Source organism: Labrus bergylta, chromosome 3 (assembly GCF_963930695.1).
Source record: "Labrus bergylta chromosome 3, fLabBer1.1, whole genome shotgun sequence".
Lineage (NCBI taxonomy): Eukaryota > Metazoa > Chordata > Actinopteri > Labriformes > Labridae > Labrus > Labrus bergylta.
The window spans coordinates 6,397,465-6,416,996 of record NC_089197.1 but is presented as its reverse complement, the minus strand read 5'-3'; the positions used below and the strand labels follow the sequence as shown (position 1 = coordinate 6,416,996).

The 19,532-nt window shown below is 45.6% G+C and overlaps 1 protein-coding gene across 2 annotated transcripts in view; it reads left to right on the top strand.

The window, feature by feature from the left end:
- LOC110001412 (multiple epidermal growth factor-like domains protein 11) overlaps positions 1 to 19,532 on the top strand; it is a 115,934-nt gene that overhangs the window by 36,021 nt on the left and 60,381 nt on the right. For both annotated transcript variants that reach the window (XM_065952554.1, XM_065952555.1), the window contains exons 3-6: positions 2,421 to 2,554; positions 3,267 to 3,368; positions 5,329 to 5,429; positions 16,532 to 16,624. In XM_065952554.1, the coding sequence (XP_065808626.1) occupies positions 2,439 to 2,554; positions 3,267 to 3,368; positions 5,329 to 5,429; positions 16,532 to 16,624 (412 nt within the window). In that variant the 5' untranslated portion in view covers positions 2,421 to 2,438. The remainder of the gene's footprint in view (positions 1 to 2,420; positions 2,555 to 3,266; positions 3,369 to 5,328; positions 5,430 to 16,531; positions 16,625 to 19,532) is intronic.

The following is a 19,532-nucleotide window of genomic DNA, read 5'->3' as shown; positions in this document are numbered from 1 at the left end:
GAAACACCCTGTCCTCATAGAATCTCTCATATTACACCTAATGAGGACCCTGCAGCAGCTGTCCAACAGTGAACCCCATCATGTGTTTTTACGGGACAGCGTGGGCGTGCAGATATGGCTCGTACCACCTGGTGTCACTCAGGAGGCCTATTCATCATCTCCATGATTTCGCTGGGCTGTCAGTGTGTGTGCGGCTTGTTGGTGTGACGAATCTGTCTTATGTCACTGTCATGCCTACAGCTGTCAACAAAACTCCCAGGGAGCATTCATTGTGCAAACCTTTAGAAGATGGAAAAGCCCAGGTGGACACATTTGAAGAAAGTAAAAGTGTTTGGTCATAATTTAATCAGAAATGTAATCTGCATCGCCATAATTTTTTATTTACATTATTGTATTTTTTTACATTATTGTATTTTTTCACATTATTGTGTTTTTATTTATTTAAATGATGTAAATATGTTTGATCTGTTTTTAACTTCTATTTTTATTTTTATAAGTATATTCCCGTCCCCTGTTTTCTGGAGCTGCTGTAATGCACAAATTTCACCCACGGGAGACCAATAAAGTTTATCTTTATCTCTTTATCTTTATAAATTCCCTCCTTGTGACTGTGAATGTGGTGATAAAAGGCAGCAATGTCAAGAGGGCAGAAAAATCAAGTTTCCATTGAAGTCCTCAAAAGCTGCAGTTCCTCCAGTGTCCACTAGAGTCTGTCTCCTGCAGTGAGTCAGTCCCCATAGAGCCCCATGTTAAAATGTCCAGCAGACCATCCGACAAGTATGAGCTCCACTTTTTACCACCAGTAACATTAGAACTTTATTTAATTTACACATTAGCAACAATTAGCAGCTATCTACTGAACATACTCCAGATGCTAACCGTTAGCTAACAACGGACTGTAGACGCTAGCGGAGTCAGATTTGATTTAAATCCTCTAATATAACTGAACCTCGTCAGTCCACGTTGTTCTTTGGCTTCTAACAACATCTTTATCGTCTTGTCCACCCTCTGACTGTCAACAAATGCACTTTGTCTCAGAGGGGGAGGAGTTATCGGCACGATGTGTGTTTTATGACGATATAGTTACACTCAGTGACCTTCAGTGGGCACCAAAGCTAACCAAACTGAATTCCTTTAGTTGCTTTAAGCTTCAAATTGCTGACACCATAACAGTCCCCCTGTGGTCTAAATGAATCATCTGTGCTGTGCTTTGGTCAAAATATAACATGAATCAAGCAGCAGAGGAGGTTTGTGACCTTGTATAAACCAGCTCTCTCAGAACGCTCCGTTTTGGTGTGTGTGTCTCTTTAAATGTAGTGAGCCCCCCCTGAGTTTTCCCCGTAGATATCACTCCTCTGTAGCGAGAATAAAAAGGACCTGTGTAAAAGTTTTGCTCTAGGCTGGGGGTGGAGTCTATGGGTGGAGATACCAGGGGAGGGGAGGGAATTTTTTTTTACCAGAATCCCACTGTGACATCACAATGAGAGGAAACATTTGAAACGGATAATTTTTCTCTGTGTTGTAAGACCACAAACAAAGCACTGGATGGGTTTATTTCACATTTTGTGGGTCATTAGACACTCAGGTTACCCAAATATATGTTTACAAACACTGTACAAGTGGATTTTTCAGGATATGTCCCCTTTAAAGTCTGTCCTCTGAATTTGAGGGAAAAAAAATAGTGTTGACGGGGATGTTTCTCTGCTGCCTTCATCTGAAGCAGGAAGTGATTTCTGTGGAAATATCTAAGATTGGTGTGTCAGCCTCTCAAACACACGTTGAGTCGTCGCTTGCAGAGCTGTGTGTGCTGATTGTCACCTCAGCGGCAGGCGCAGGTGTGCCCTGCTATTTACATTTACATAAAGTACATGAAGATTTCAACTTTTCAGCAGCGCTCGCTCGCTCCTCCTGACGAGTATTCAGCCTCCCTGCGCTCTCCAGAAAATAACACAGGATCTTCCCGAGGAGGACATTCATGATTTTGTGTTTTTCTGTGTGAGGTTGTTGTTGTAAATTTGAGGAAATCTCCATATTTACACCCTGGTTGCATTGCTTTCCCTGTTTGCTTTTTGTATTCTGACATGGCTGGCTGACAGTGACATGTCATGCTCAGTTTGAATCAGCTTTATTTTAATCAATGGTCATGTGCTGTGCAAACCCTTCCTCATGAGTTCATGGTCCCAATATAAGAGACCAGAAAGAGGGTGAGGAGTTAGGGCGGGGCTACCTGTTTTCCAAATATGGTCACATCTGGTTCAACAAAAAAGGAAGAAAGATGGCGGCGACCATTTAGACTAACACGATCTTTGATGCTTCTCACCTCTCATGGCGTCGAATAGTTTTGTATTTATGTTTTTTTTTTTCCTGCAGGTTTAAAGCTTTTTCAACGTTAAATCTTTTACTGTCTCTGTTTCTTGAAGGACGGCGGGAGGAGAACGATGGGGGCTGGCGGGGTTTCCCCCCGAGCCCTGCTGTGGCTCAACCTGCTCGCTTCAATCCCTGTGGCGTCGTCCCTCAACCCGGATGACCCCAACGTGTGCAGCCACTGGGAGAGGTCAGTGTCTTTTTCTACGTTATTTTAAGTGAAAAAACCGGCGCTCAAAAACGCTGCAGAGAACTAATGGACTCCCCGCCACAAATCAGCTCTGAGGGTTTTGTCGATAATCAGAAGCTGAAGAGAGGAGGTTTACTCCTGGGGGACGCGCGGGGGCCGTAAATTCAGAGCGATGCTAATGTGACGGCCTGAGTGGTCCCGGCGCTCCGACAGGGAAAGCACGATGTCATCTGTGCTGAGAGTGACGCAGAGTGCAGGTGCTCTGATCGATAATCTCTCAGAGTAATCAGGAGGAAGCGTGGAAATGGATATTACTACCTCTGAGGACTCTTACAGTCCGCGCTCCTCATGAAGGTCGGACTCAGTGCAGTCACCCCCCCCCCAGTATGCTAATCAGCACAGAACAACAGAGACTGGAGGATTCAAAGGGAGGTTATGGAAGGATCCTTGAAAGTTTGGACAGAATCGATGACTTTCAAACATTTCTCAGATTTAAAAAGGAGCATCTGTGTTCTCTGGGGTCGATATGTACCTCCTGATTATTGCTCTGAACAGGAACATTTGATGGCCTGTTAGGAAAAGAAGAACTCTTAGCTCTTTTTAGAATAACGACATCTTGAGTACTTGAGTAAACCCTCAGATTGTACACAGTTTTTTGTATTTCCGTTGCACGTGTCCTGATAACTTGGTGTCGTCTCCTCCGTCCTTGCAGCTACGCAGTGACAGTGCAGGAGTCGTACGCTCATCCATTTGACCAGGTTTACTACACCCGCTGCACCGACATCCTCAACTGGTTCAAATGTACCAGACACAGGTGAGGACGCACACTCTCTCACACACACACACACACACACACACACACACACACACACACACACACACACGGTGGTTAAATGTTGTATTTGTCCCGGTTGCACTTATTCTTACTTCCGTTCTACCTTCTGTTGTAGAAAAATTCAAAATAAAAGCACAACAAGAACTATTGTTTTTAAATGCAAAATGATTTAACTTCAAACATGTGGTTAGAAATGTGATTAATCAAGATTAACGACTGCCTCAGGTCACTTCCTGTCAGCACCTCTGATCACTTCCTGTCAGCACCAATGGTCACTTTCTGTCAGTACCTCTGATCACTTCCTGTCAGCACCAATGGTCACTTCCTGTCATTACCACTGGTCACTTCCTGTCAGCATCTCTGGTCACTTCCTGTCAGTACCTCTGTGTCCGATCAGACTTACCGTACGGTTCCGCTGGTTCCGATGACGGTTAGCGTCTCAACACCTCCTTTTCATTTCCTATGGAGAAGCAGTCTCTCTCACTCTGATGTTCGCTTTGGAGAAAAGCGTCTGACAGATCTAGATGCAAAACAACCAGAAAGTGACGCCTACATACTTTTAAAAGACACAAAAACAACCAGAAACAGAAATCCATAAATAGAAACAAAACAGAAGAAAAGTGAGAGAATCAAATCCTCCAAGGAGAATCAGGTTTATAATCCGTCATGATCCTGGATTATGGAGACATCTGTGTGCTCATGCTGCTGATGTTCTCACCTCTTTGACTTGAAAAGGTCAGAAGTCATCACTGACATCCAGAGGACGCCGTGATACCCGTGTGATCCTCTCTAACACTGGGACGTCTGAGGGAAGTTTTGAAAAACTTTGATTCAAAGTGAACGAACATGACGCCAGCTTGCAGAACAAGTTCCTGGATCCAAATCTAAACGGGGACCGACCGGATCCTGATTTTAAATCCTGAACGAGCTGCAACACAAAATGAAGTGAGCGACATGTTTCCCTCACTTATGACATGTTTACTATACAGAGAGTTAAATAATCAAACTTTAATGGTTAGTTCAGGCCTCAGTGTGGACTGTAAAGTAAAAGTTCTTCATGTCTCAGACCTCGTACTTCCTGCATGTCTGATCCTGATTGTGGATCTCTCACTCAGTCGGTCTCATGTGTCTCCTCTCCGACAGCAGCTCTCCAGCTCGTCCTCATGTGGTCATTTTGATGAAGAGCGCCCGTTGCCGTATCGTTTTTAATGACCACATTAAGCTTTATAGGCGCCCGTTTAGCTCCTCCAGTTAAGAGCCAGGAGCGCAGGCGTCATTGATCTGACGGACACACAACACCAGCGTCCTTGGAGGAGTGAAGAGAACTCCTCTCCACGTTAAAGTGTTTTAAAGAAGTGAAGAGAGGGAAACTCAGCTTTAGCACCTTTTTTAAGGACTTTGTTCTCACAGCGTCGTGATATTTCAACTTTTAATGGATGCAGTTTGAGCTCTTTGAAAGGTGGAAGGCGTGAGGGAGAAATATAAAACTATACATTAAAGGAGAAGTTAGGACGGGGACGTTTAAGTTCAGAGACCGAGTCAAGACCGAGACCAAAGCAGGACGAGACTGAGTCAAGACCAAGGCCAAGGCAGGACGAGATCGAGACGTCCTTCTGGTGGTGTTCTCAGGTGTTCAGCCGTAAAGATTCAGACGACTTCTAAAGCACCAAAATGTGAAGTGTTGATTAAGTCTGAGGGCCGACCGAGTGTGACGCCCGATCCTTTAAAAATATAAACAATGGAAAAGTCAAATGAACAGGGGGTTCAACAGTCGTGTAAAACACATTCATATCCTGCTGAACTGCCTGAAGAGAAGATTTCTCCTTAAATGTTTTAGGTTTTCACCTCAGCATCAGTCCTCACTCTGTGTGTGTGTGTGTGTCTGTGTATTTCTCTGTGTGTGTGTGTCTGTCTGTGTGTTTCTGTGTGTGTGTTGCAGGATCAGCTATAAGACGGCGTACAGACGCGGTGTGAGGACGATGTACCGGCGTCGCTCTCAGTGCTGCCCGGGCTTCTATGAGAGTGGAAACCTGTGTGTCCGTAAGTTCATCCCTCTGGAATCACTTCAAATCAGTGTCGGCGTTACTCGTAGAAAGGAATCCATTACTTTGTGTTTTTACTCACTGCTGACAGTAATCAGTTATCCTGAACTTCACCTGATGCGTTTACGCTGCGGTACGGCTCCATGCTCGCTAACCTGTGGAGGACGGTCGGCCTTATAAAGGTTGTTGTTTGTTCTCAGACGTCTCTTTCTGCAGAATGCAGCTGGATTCACAGCGCAGAGGAACGTCTGCTCTGCAGCAAACACAATCAACAAGCTTGTTGTTATTACTTCTCTGTCCAGGGTACATCCTGGACTGTTCAACAGCCAATCACAGGGCTGACATACAGAGACAGACAACCAGCCACACTCACATTCAGACCTACGGACAATTTAGAGTCAGCAGGTAACCTAACGAGCATGTCTTTGGACTGTGGGAGGAAGACGGACCCGAAGAGAACCCACACATGCACGAGGAGAACATGCAGACTCTGAACGCAGAGTCAGAATCAGAATCAGAATCAGAATCTGGGTTTATTGCCAAGTACATTTACACATACAAGGAATTTGACTTGGTGTATTGGTGCTAAACAATTAACAAGGAAATAAAGCAGAACTAGCAACAACTTAAATAATACAGTATGAGAAGATATTACAATATATAAAATAGAATTTAAAAATATAAAATATAAAATATAAAATATAAAATATAAAATATAAAATATAAAAATAAAAAACATGAAAGTCAGAGTCAGTGAGGATGAAAAATCAGTTAAGGATGATGGACTCTTATGGAGAGCAGCTGACTGCACATTCTCTCTTTTGTCCCTTGTTGCCATTTAAGAGAATAAAACATCTTTTAGATCTCTTCTTAATATTTGTTAGATCCTCGTTACAAACAGATGAAGTGATGTCATTCGAATTATCCCCCCCCCCCCGGTTGTGTGTGATGGATCTGCTCCCTGTAAAAGTTATTATCAGATCAGAAACAGCCGTATTTTCTCATTAAAGTCAAAACTGTGACATCACACAGAGCAGCAAACACTCTGCTCAAGCGGAGACGAGACAGCAGATGTTCTCTGCGAGCTGATGCAACACAAACGTCTGATTCTCCGTTTCTCTGTAAAGCCAGACTCCAGCTCCTGCTCTGCATTGTTGATGAAAAACACACACGCTGCATCTGCTTCTCGTCTGGATCTGTTGATCTCACCACATCTGATGCAGCTCACAAACTTGCAGAGTAACTCCGTCCTCCACAGACTGCTGCTGCTGGGCGGGGGGGGGGAGTGCACTAAACTGCAGGTCGAGGTCAAACTATACGACCTTTTTGTCTGTTACTGGGTCGGATTAGGTGATCACAGGGCCGTGAATACTTGACAGGCTACACGGTGGAACCCGACCAATCATCACGACCGACATGACGACGTTGGGAGGAAGAGGGGCGGAGCTAGACTACACCCAGGAGCGGACTGTAAACAAGAACAGACTGATTTCGACAAACCTTTCCTCTGAGTCATAGTTCTTTCTCGCAGCATCGACTTCATCATTCTTCTTTTTCGTCACTATTTTGTTTGTTAAAGCTCGTAACCACTGTCATCGCAATGAAGACGTTTTAAAGTAATACGAAGCAGCGTTAGCCGCTAGCATTAGCACCGAGTCAAAGGCGAGTACCGTAGCGTTGACTTGACAGGCATTTGAAAAGTGCAGAAAGTTTGCAAGAGAGCTCAGAGGCTATAGCAGCTGAAATGAAGGTCTGACCTGTTTATTTAGATAATGTAGCTCTGCATGGAGACAAACTGTGTTTATTGTTGCGTCTGCAAACTAAGACTTATGTTTCCAGTAATGAATGGGTGAGAGATTACTTGAATTGCAGCACTAACCAGTAATGTTCACCTTCAACGCTGTGACACCTGAAAGGCCAAACTCAGGGCTTCAAAACGGACATGAAAGTGGCTCCATCTATTTTGTGTCTGTGCACCCTGCTCTGTGAAACGAGATGCTGGGTGTGTATGTTTTAGTCCCGCCTTTTATATCCACACAGCAGCCGTGCAGCAGGCACTCAAACCGTCGCTGTCTCCGAGTCCTTTTTTCTTTTTTCTATCAAACGCGTCCTTGCAGGTACCATGGAGGAATGAAGGTCGTTAAAATTGTATGCTCTCGGATTAATAAAGCATGCACACACTCGACTAATTCATCCTCTCAGAGGACTTCATAAACAGAAGCAAGGCGGAACAGCAGTTAGAATCAAGCTTACAGATCAGAGGTGTCGGGGGAAACTTAAACAGAACAACATTAGACGGGTGTGTGATTATAGAATCGATATTTTTGATGCCTCTTTTTATTTTGCCTTCTTCCTGTTTGTATGAAAAATCTTTACATCACTCAATAAAGAGCTCAGAGCGAGTCCGACGAAAGGGCGCTCAGGAAGTGACCTGGTCCCTCTGCAGCCATCAAACCAACTTCCATACTTTGGTCTGCAGCAGGACTTGAATCTTGACCCTCCCGGTTCCAAACCTAAGGCCTTACAGACTAAGCTAAGCTTCTGCCGCCCCCAAATTACACTTTATGTTTAACGTGTTTCCCTCGCCTCGTAAAGTTTTAAACTGGTCAACACAAACCTGTCTGAGAATCAGAGTCTGAGAACGGCGCCCTGCGAGTCTCCGTCTCAGCTGTGTGCTCACCTCTTCTGTCATCCTGTAAGAGAAATCAATTATCCAGCCTAGATGGTAAACTGTATAGAGCCGTGTTTTCTTTTCTTAAAGAGAGAGGGAGTGAATGGGTCTGCCTGGAGGGGGGGGGAGGGGGGGGGGGGGGGGGGGAAGAGGAGCGCATTGTGTGTCTTTATTCAACATCTGCTTGTAAACAACTTTATTAGATTCTCTCAAGGGAGCGAGACAAATACCCCTCCACTCTATTGTGTGATGCTACACACACACACACACACACACACACACACACACTCACACTCACACTCATACACACACACACACACACACACACACACACACACACACACACACACACACAAACCGCCGGAAGCTAATCCTTCAATGTTAACCAGGAGGAGACGCCCGCCTGCTCAGGCTAACGCTAACGTCCTGGGACAGCTCTTTTGTACACTGCTCGAGCTAATTGCAAGGTTTCCCTCAACGACACAGAAAGAGGAGGACGAGGAGGAGACAAGTGGAGGATGAAGAAGGAGATGAGGAAAGGAGATGATAGGAGGAGAAGAGGAGAGGAGAGGAGAGGATGAAGAAGGAGATGAGAGGAGGAAAAGAGGGGAGGATGAAGAAGGAGAAGAGGGAAGGAGATGAGGGGAGAGAAGAGGGGAGGATGAAGAAAGAGATGAGAGGAGGAAAAGAGGGGAGGATGAAGAAGGAGATGAGGAAAGGAGATGATAGGAGGAGAAGAGAAGAGGAGAGGATGAAGAAGGAGAAGAGGGGAGGAGAAGAGGGGAGGATGAAGAAGGAGATGAGAGGAGGAGAAGAGGGGAGGATGAAGAGGGAAGGAGATGAGAGGAGGAGAAGAGGAGAGGATGAAGAAGGAGATGAGGGACGGAGAACAGGGGAGGACGGGGAGGAGAAGAGGGTAGGATGAAGAAGGAGACGAGGGAAGGATGAAGAAGGAGATGAGAGGAGGAGAAGAGGGGAGGATGAAGAAGGAGATGAGGAAAGGAGATGATAGGAGGAGAAGAGGAGAGGAGAGGATGAAGAAGGAGAAGAGGGGAGGATGAAGAAGGAGATGAGAGGAGGAGAAGAGGGGAGGATGAAGAAGGAGAAGAGGGAAGGAGATGAGAGGAGGAGAAGAGGGTAGGATGAAGAAGGAGACGAGGGAAGGACATGAGGGGATGAGAAGAGGGGGGATGGGGGGAGAAGAGGGGAAGATGAAGAAGGAGATGAGGGAAGGCGATGAGGGGAGGAGAAGAGGGGAGGAGACGAGGGGAGAGGAAGGAGAGAGGGGTCTGCTCATTTGATTAGAGGGCTTCTTCTCTCTGAGTCTCCTGCTCTGTTTTCATTTCCTGTTTGTCTGTAATTCCCCGATGAACCAGTGCTTATCTCTTTGACTTCAGGATTCCTTAAATTGATGAAATATTTGATATTTTGCTTATTTTTCATCTCTGCCTGACGTCATTTGACTTCCTGTCGCTGTGAGTCATCCCTCACTCCCTCTCCTCACTCACTTCTTCTCTCCTTGAGCTCAGAAGCTGTTTCCTCTTGTAACAGTTGAAAAGGTTGAATATACCTTTAAGACCCTCTGTGATGAGGGCGCCGGTAGCCTGGTGGTTGGTGCACGCGCCCCATGTATGGGGGTCCTGGTTCAAATCTGACCTGTGGCTCCTTTCATGCCATTCCCCACTCTCATTGAGAGGTGTGTGTGGTCCTTTCACTGATTATCATGCTCCTCCTCCCCCTTCCTCCTCTCTCCTCTTCTTCACTCCTCCCTCCTCACTCTTCCTCCTCTCTCCTCTTCTTCACTCCTCCCTCTTCATCCTGACTCCTCCTCCTCACCCTTCCTCCTCTCTCCTCTTCTTCACTCCTCCCTCTTCATCCTGACTCCTCCTCCTCACTCCTCCTCCTCACTCCTCCTCACTTCTCCTCCTCACTCCTCCTGACTCCTCCTCTCTGCTCTCTCCCCCTCTTCAATCTTTATGCCTCCTCCTCTCTCCCCTTCCTCCTGACTCCTCCTCCTCACCCTTCCTCCTCTCTCCTCTCTCCTCTTCTTCACTCCTCCCTCCTCCTCACTCCTCCTCCTCACTCCTCTCTCCTCTTCTTCACTCCTCCTCACCCTTCCTCCTCTCTCCTCTTCTTCACTTCTCCCTCTTCATTCTGACTCCTCCTCCTCACCCTTCCTCCTCTCTCCTCTTCTTCACTCCTCCCTCCTCACCCTTCCTCCTCTCTCCTCTTCTTCACTCCTCCCTCCTCACCCTTCCTCCTCTCTCCTCTTCTTCACTTCTCCCTCTTCATCCTGACTCCTCCTCCTCACCCTTCCTCCTCTCTCCTCTTCTTCACTCCTCCCTCTTCATCCTGACTCCTCCTCCTCACTCCTCTCTCCTCCTCTTCACTCCTCCTCACTCCTCCTCACTCCTCTCTCCTCCTCTTCACTCCTCCTCACTCCTCCTCACTCCTCTTCCTAATTTCTCCTCCTCACTCCTCCTCACTTCTCCTCCTCACTCCTCCTGACTCCTCCTCTCTGCTCTCTCCCCCTCTTCACTCTTTATGCCTCCTCCTCTCTCCTCTTCCTCCTGACTCCTCCTCCTCACCCTTCCTCCTCTCTCCTCTCTCCTCTTCTTCACTCCTCCCTCCTCCTCACTCCTCCTCCTCACTCCTTTCTCCTCCTCTTCACTCCTCCACACTCCTCCTCACTCCTCCTCCTAACTTCTCCTCCTCACTCCTCCTCACTCCTCCCTCCTCCTTCTGACTCCTCCTCCTCACCCTTCCTCCTCTCTCCTCTTCTTCACTTCTCCTCCTCACTCATCCTCCTCACCCTTCCTCCTCTCTCCTCTTGACTCCTCCTCCTCACTTGTCCTCGTTTCTCGTCTCTCCTCTTCTTCATTCGTCCTCCTCACTCCTCCTCACTCCTCTCTCCTTCTCTTTACTCCTCCTCCTCACTCCTCCTCACTTGTCCTCCTCGCTCCTCCTGCAGCAGGACATCAAGAGGTTCAAGGGCACTGCAGACTGCTTCAGCATGCGGAGAAAACAGCAGGAATTAGGGGGCAATTATTTAATTTGATATCCATTAATCTCGCTGATGTAATCCTCCTTGTAGCTGTTTCTGTTCCAATCCTCGGGACGAAGGATCAGGCAGCACTTTAATGATTTATCAACTCTCCTTGACAATTACACAAGCATGTGTCTTTGGCTCGCTTATTGAAACCCCGGCCCGTCATAAAGAGACTCGTTCTCTATCGTTCTATAAATATTCTGGACAGCACGACATAAGTCGCTCATAGAGACGATTACCCCTGATGGCTTTAACCTTTTTAATAAACTCCAGGATGTTTTCACTGCAGGGACGACCCTCCTTGTTTCATTGCTTTAATTTTTCTGCAAGATCCGGTTCAAACAGTTCCTAAAGGGTTCCTTTAAAGAAGCAATATGTAACTCTGACACCTAGTTTTTAAAATGGGTACTGCAGTCCAAATTCTAAACATTGTAGAGAGCTGCCCCCCCCCTCCCCCTCCTCTTTAGAGTTGATGCTCACGCAGGTTGCCATGTGGTGGACACTGAAGCTTCAGTGTTTATCCAGCTCTGCATCGGTCTATAAACCTTTCTGTGTTCTAACCTCTCTCCATTTTTCAAAAGCATCTCCAATATTGATCCTAGTTTGAGCACGTTTCTGCTCGTGGAGCTTATTAGAAACATGCAGAGGCTTTTTAGGTCGGGTACAATCACTTCTATCTGAACCACTTCTCTTGCCCGCTTCCATCGCTGCAACACCTGTTGACCTGATAACTGCTCTCATATCTGGCAAACCGAGGGTCGTCCAAAAAGACTGTGTGGGGTCGCCTTAAAACCGCCTACCTTCTCTGGTCCAAACAAATCCAGAGCATTCAGGACTAGAATCTAAAGTTAGAAGGAGGACATACTGGCTGCTGCATTGTTGTCAGAGAAGCCAGCACTTCAACATAACATGTTTCCTTAATGTCTGATCATAGAGTAAGCTCACTTTATCATTTTACTCAGCAGAGATCTCACTGATTGGACCTTTAACATCCCATTTACACCAAAATGTGTACATAATCTCCTCTTTGATTCTTACAAAGTGTAAGAGAATGTCAGCATTAATGTGAATCACCTGAAAACACACTTCCTGTTAACAGAGCACAGCTGACACTTTCAGTATTAGAGGCATTAACTGTACCTGAGTCTCCCCTCCTCTCGTATAAATCTTTACTCAGTGTGCGATGCCAAGTACACATGGCTGCAAGGACTTCTGTCCTAATGCATGAGAAAGCTGTAAAATGTTAACACCCTGCCACCATAAATTCATGGAGGACGAGCCCTCTGTGGCTGCAGAAACAGCCTGCTTCTCCGGGGCCAGTCGACACTTTCTGCTTCACACCTCCCTGCAAGTTCCCAAACTCAGCACTTCACTTTTTGTGCAGTGTGCTGATTTTAAATTACACCTCGTAGCCTTAAAGCACTGCTAGCTTTGTTCCTGTACAGTATAAAAGTGCAGGAGGTGGACTTAAAGACGTATTATTTTTCATTTATGTGATATTTATTTGTTTCTGGGATGGTTGGCGCTCACAGACAGGCCGTGCTGCAGCTCTTCATATCAGTGTGATGGAGGAGCTGAAGTCTCCGAGCTGTCAGCCCGTCTTCTCCCTGCACACTCCTCGCCTGATATACGATGCACTATTCATACTGAGATACACAAGTGAGGCCCGATGAATGAGTTGGAGGGGACGTTAGATAAAGTTCAGCCTGTCACTTTTTAACCCGTAGCTACCCATACAGATGGTGATAGAGCTTTATATTCAATTAAACAACATGTTATTATCAGGGATTTATCTTTCTATGAATTCTTATTTTAAAGCTTTGTGTCGGTGTGTTTATAGACAAAATACAAGAGTCAGATTTATCTCAATGTAAATTTTCACAAATTCAAGAAAAAGATTTGCTTCCAAATGAAAAGGGGAAACATGTGAACCTCTGATGTTTCAGTTTATTGTCTTTGCTTTCATCCATAAACCGTCAGGACGGCACAAAGTCAGATTCTTTTAAAGGAGCAATATGTAACTCTGACACCTAGTGTTTAAAATGGGTACTGCAGTCTAAATTCTAAACATTGTAGAGCGCTGTCTCCCCCCGCCCCCTCCTCTCTAGAATCAATTCTCACGCAGCTTGCCATGTGGTGGACTCTGAAGCTTCAGAGTTTATCCAGCTCTGCATCGGTCTGTAAACCTTTCTGTGTTCTAACCTCTCTCCATTTTTCAAAAGCATCTCCAATATTGATCCTAGTTTGAGCACGTTTCTGCTCGTGGAGCTTATTAGAAACATGCAGAGGCTTTTTAGGTCGGGTAAAATCACTTCTATCTGAACCACTTCTCTTGCCCGCTTCCATCGCTGCAACACCTGTTGACCTGATAACTGCTCTCATATCTGGCAAACCGAGGGTCGTCCAAAACGGCCGTGTGGGGGTGCCTTAAAACCGCCTACCTTCTCTGGTCCAAACAAATCCAGAGCATTCAGGAGCAGAATCTAAAGTTAGAAGGAGGACATACTGGCTGCTGCATTGTTGTCAGAGAAGCCAGCACTTCAACACATCATGTTTCCTTAATGTCTGATCTTATAGTAAGGTCAAAGTCTTTATGCTAAGCTAAGCATTTTGTCTCTTGGCTCTAGCTTCATATTTAGCAAACGTGAGAGTGGTATTGATCATCTCATCAAACTCTTGGCAACAAATCGAACAAGCATTTTACCAGAATCATAATTTTCAATATGTAAATATTTGTCTTAATCAGAGACGCTATCAGTGTCATCTCATTACATCGACATCCGTCTGAACAGTTCGATACTTCCTTTCTTTAGATTTTGGTTCTTTCAGGGAGCAAGAAATTAGAAAAGAAATTTAAGATACCTCAGGGAACTTTTGATGAATGGCTGAGATGAAAAAAGAGACTGAATCAATAAAAACAAAAAGTGACAAATTACAAACTAAATGACTTCATGAATAAATCATGGTGCACCCGATATAAATGCAGCTGCAGCTGTGTGGAATCTGTCCAGTTCGTTTCTTCTTTACCTGCTGACATTAAATCACTTTGTGAAAATGAATCTACAGAATCCATAAATATAACTCAAGACCAAGAACAAGGCAGGGCAAGACCAAGACATGCCTGAGACCATAGGGCTCCAAGATCAAGACCAAGACCAAGAAATGCCCAAGACCAGAGGGCTCCAAGACCAAAACATGCCAGAGACCAGAGTACTCCAAGACCAAGACATACCAGAGACCAGAGTACTCCAAGACCAAGACATACCAGAAACCAGAGTGCTCCAAGACCAAGACATGATGCCACCGACCAGAGTACTCCAAGACCAAGACATGACATGCCCAAGACCAGAGTGCTCCAAGACCAAGTCATGACATGCCCAAGACCAGAGTGCTCCAAGACCAGGTCATGACATGCCCATGACCAGAGTGCTCCAAGACCAAGTCATGACATGCCCAAGACCAGAGTGCTCCAAGACCAAGACATGACATGCCCATGACCAGAGTGCTCCAAGACCAAGACATGACATGCCCATGACCAGAGTGCTCCAAGACCAAGACATGACATGCCCAAGACCAGAGTGCTCCAAGACCAAGTCATGACATGCCCAAGACCAGAGTGCTCCAAGACCAGGTCATGACATGCCCATGACCAGAGTGCTCCAAGACCAAGTCATGACATGCCCAAGACCAGAGTGCTCCAAGACCAAGACATGACATGCCCATGACCAGAGTGCTCCAAGACCAAGACATGACATGCCCATGACCAGAGTGCTCCAAGACCAAGACATGACATGCCCAAGACCAGAGTGCTCCAAGACCAAGTCATGACATGCCCAAGACCAGAGTGCTCCAAGACCAGGTCATGACATGCCCATGACCAGAGTGCTCAAAGACCAAGTCATGACATGCCCATGACCAGAGTGCTCCAAGACCAAGTCATGACATGCCCAAGACCAGAGTGCTCCAAGGCCAAAACATGTCCAAGACCAGAGTACTCCAAGACCAAGTCATGACATGCCCAAGACCAGAGTGCTCCAAGACCAAGTCATGACATGCCCATGACCAGAGTGCTCCAAGACCAAGTCATGACATGCCCAAGACCAGAGTACTCCAAGACCAAAACATGTCCAAGACCAGAGTACTCCAAGACCAAGTCATGACATGCCCAAGACCAGAGTGCTCCAAGACCAAGACCAAGACCAGAGTGCTCCAAGACCAAGACCAAGACCAGAGTGCTCCAAGACCAAGACATGCCAGAGACCACAGTACTCCAGGACCAAGTCATGACAAAGACATGCCCAAGACCAGAGTGCTCCAAGACCAAGACCAGAGTACTCCAAGACCAAGTCAAGACTAAGACATGCCTGAGACCAGAGGGCTCCAAGACCAAGGCAGTTCAAAATCGATGCAGGACCAAGACATTAAGGGATGGAAACCGAGTCAAGACCAAGGCAGGGCAAGACCGAGACTAGCCCAAGACCAGAGTTCTCCGAGACCAAGTCAAGACCAAGACCGAGACAACTTTATTCAGGGATCAAGACTGAGTCAAGACCAAGGCAGGGCTGGACTAAGACATGCCATTGACCTAGATATGAATCCACAGGTCTGATTTGATATCCGGTTTTAAGACTTTATAAATACACTATAATGTTGAGCGTGTCGCAGCATGTGGTGTACAAAGCCTGGTGTTGGAGTCAGATTCTCCTGCAGAGCTGCTCCAGATTTACTTTATGATGCAACCACTTAATAACTGAACGAGAAAAAAAGTCGAGTTTGTTTTATTAAAAGTCGTTTTAACGCCTCGACGGGTTTAAAGATGAATGTGTTGCTCTTTGAAGTCTGTGAGAGTGACATATCCAGATCCACTCTCAGGTTTTAATAGTGAAATAAAGAGAAATTTATGAGTCTTCTCTTCAGTCTCTTTATCTCTCAGGTTTCCTCAGGCTCAAAGGAAAATTCTCTCCTTTTTATGTTTCCCCTCCTCCTCCTCCTCCTCCTCCTCCTCCTCTTCCTCCTTCGCCTCATACCTTCTCATGTCCACTTGTACATGATAAAGAAACGTCTCCTTGTGAAAACACTGCATTGTTGATAATGTTGTGATGGAGTCATTAGTTTGGATCCTTCAGAGATCGAGCATAACTGTACGCTTTGTGTCATGATGAAATATTACAGCAGGTTGAAGCTGAAGGTGAGGATGAAGATGTGAGTGTTTCTGTAGCAGATAAACTCTCAGCTCACGCCGAGGACTGTATCTGAGTAAAGATGATATGTTTCTGTTGGAGAATACATGAATATTTTTATGACTGCAGAGAGACGTGGATGTTTTTAAAGGTGTTGATGTTAATCTTTGTGTTCTCCTCCTCCTCCTCCTCCTCCTCAGCGTTGTGTACTGAAGAGTGCGCTCACGGCCGCTGTGTGTCTCCTGATACCTGTCAGTGTGAGCCCGGCTGGGGGGGACTCGACTGCTCCAGTGGTGAGTTCAATTTCACTTTCATATTTACCATCTGCTTCATCAAGTGGCAACCTCCGGTGTTGAAAAATGAAGCTGGTGCCCTAAAATCCTGCAGTTCCTCGAGTGTCCACTAGATGCTGAGCTGCAGAAGCACAGGAAGTCACACACACACCCATTCTAAAAAGTATGTTTTTACAGCAGAGATTAACATGTTTACAGCCTGGTTAAAAAAAACCAAACAGGTCTGATTAGCTCATGTCTCGATCGGCACACACTGTACAAGGGAGGAATGTTTTAATGATTCATCTGTTTTGATTTTATTTAAATGCAGAAATTTTTGTCGACATATTGAACGCAAATCAGAGCCACAGGACTTCATCTCCCAGTGTACACACTCTATGGGCCCAGTAAAACGAATATCTGAGTACTTTTACACACAGAAGTCAGATTTTTATGCTTCATGGGTCACTGAGCAGCTTTCATTGTATTGAACAGGCTCCGCCTCCAATGCTGTAGCCATTCTATAATACATCCATGAACAGAACGCTGCAGGGCTACCAGGGGAGGGCTGCTCTCCAGTGCTGGGAGAAGAGAGTTTATGTAAGAGGTTAGGTAGAAGCTTGAAGCCGTCTGGGGAAATTCTTGGTTTCATATCGGGGAACTATGGCGTGATTTACAGAACAAGCCTTTTAGCGCCCTCTGCTGACGCATCCTGGGATTTCTCCAACATACGTTTACCGCCTGAAAGGAAACTTTGTCCACATTTAGTCTGGGCATCCAGCATTCTGACACTGTATGTGAGTATTAAAATTGGAATCAGCAAAATAGGTCAACTCTAATGAACTCTGACTGTTACAATGTTACAATTCACTTAGCAGATGCTTTTATCCAAAGCGACGTTCATACACCGCCACAGTAGCAGCGGGAGCAATGCAGGGTTGAGTGTCTTGCCCAAGGACACATCGGACATGTTGCTCAGCTAGGGATCGAACCCTCAACCTTTCGGTCGAGAGGCAACGACTCCAGCAACTGAGCCACAGCCGCCCTCAGTTTAATGTTCACAGATCGACATTTCAAAGGACAAGAAGACGTGTGAGGTTAATTTTCTGTGGTGATAAAGAAAGAGCAGGTTGAGGCATAAATACTGAGCGAGAAGAGCTGAAATAGTCCGAGTAAAAGTTGAAGGTGACGGTTGTAGCACAGTATAAAAGAGAGAGAAGTAGAACAAAATGTTGAACCCATTTCTGTCCTGTTGGCTCTGTTTGGACTGAGCCATTTTCTGCCCTCAATCTGTTGTCTTATTTTAGAATAGATCTGAATTCATGTCACATTGGTTGTTGTTTGAAGCTCTGAAGGGGGTCACGAATAAAAAAAACAACAACACTTTGCAACCTTTATTTTGAAAGGCTGGAGAAACTGCAGCTGTCCTGTTGGGACATTTTAACATGGGGCTCTATGGGGACTGACTCACTGCAGGAGACAGACTCTAGTGGACACTGGAGGAAGTGTAGTTTTTTTGGATATCAGTTTTAAGTTTTGGTTTCTGATCAGCGGCTCTATCGAACCCTGTCGCCCACGTCCTGAAATATTTGGGTGAGTTTGTGATGCAGAGCAGAAAAAAACTTTCTGTGGAAATAAAGCTTTTAGTTCTCTATATAAATCTAATTTCCCCTGTCTGGTTCCTCCTCAGCTCCTCTGACTCTCAAACTGCTGCGGAGTCCAGCTCAGTAAAACCGTGCTGTGTGTGTGTGTGTGTGTGTGTGTGTGTGTGTGTGTGTGTGTGTGTGTGTGTGTGTGTGTGTGTGTGTGTGTGTGTGTGTGTGTGTTGGGGGGATTTGTGGGGGTATTGACACTTAATGAGTCACACAGCCCCTTTAGTCCCTCTTTGTTATTGGTGTGCTCTGCCAGCCCGTTGTTTACCTGTTTTTATTGCTGCCAAGGTGACGGGGGAGGGAGGCCGAGCAGAGGCAGAGGTTAGGTAAATCTTCCTCCACTTAGACTGAGAGGAAGAGGAGCAGAACGTCGATCAACTCGATCTCTAATGTCCGGTTGCCTCTGGAAGTTGAGCTCACTTTAACTTCTTTAAAGAGCTCGGTTGTTTCTGCATGCATCGATTCAACATGATTTCTTGCTTCACAGAATCCTCTCTGCTCAGGGGAAGCATACACTTCTTACTCTTCAGTCATATTTTCAACCAAGAGAAAGAAGAAAGAAAGAGAGAGAGAGCACGAATACACTGGCAACTTTTTGTTACCAAACCGTTGCCAACCGATTTGTGCAATTAAGTCAGTGAGCAGGAGTCTGCAGTTTTTGGTAATTAAAAACAATAAGTTAGGCCTCGTGTCCACCTAGTGTTTTTACTGGCTAAGAAAAGTGCTGGCTGTGCGTTTGTGAGCGCTTGCATGAGGCTGTTTAATTGTGTTAAGTTTTACCTATTCTGCTGATCCACATCTTAAAACTTCACATACAGTTTCACAGCGCTGGACAAACAAACTAAATGTGGACAAAGTTTCAGATCATGAGGTAAACGTATGCTGGAGTAATCCCAGGATGAGTCTGCGGAGGGCGCTAACATGGGATCATTTAAAAAGCTGTCCTCAATTTTGGCCCATTTCCTAACTTAAGACGAGCAGACTAGTTTGATTTAGCACTTTATCAGCTTTGTATCTAGGAACATCTGTACACTGGACTCGGGAGTCCAGGATGGAGGTGAGGTCAATGACTACACTTCTCTGTGCAAAACTGTCTGTGTGCTTCCATCATGTTTTACAACAAATCCAAACCAATCAGTGATAGATGTACAAAGAACAGATCGTTCATATTTGGCAGATTTGTGCAAAAGAACTTGTTTTATCATTTCTTTCTTTTCCTTTTTTTTTTTTTTTTTTATGTGATAAAACTGAACTCGTCTTCGCACCTGCAGCTGGTG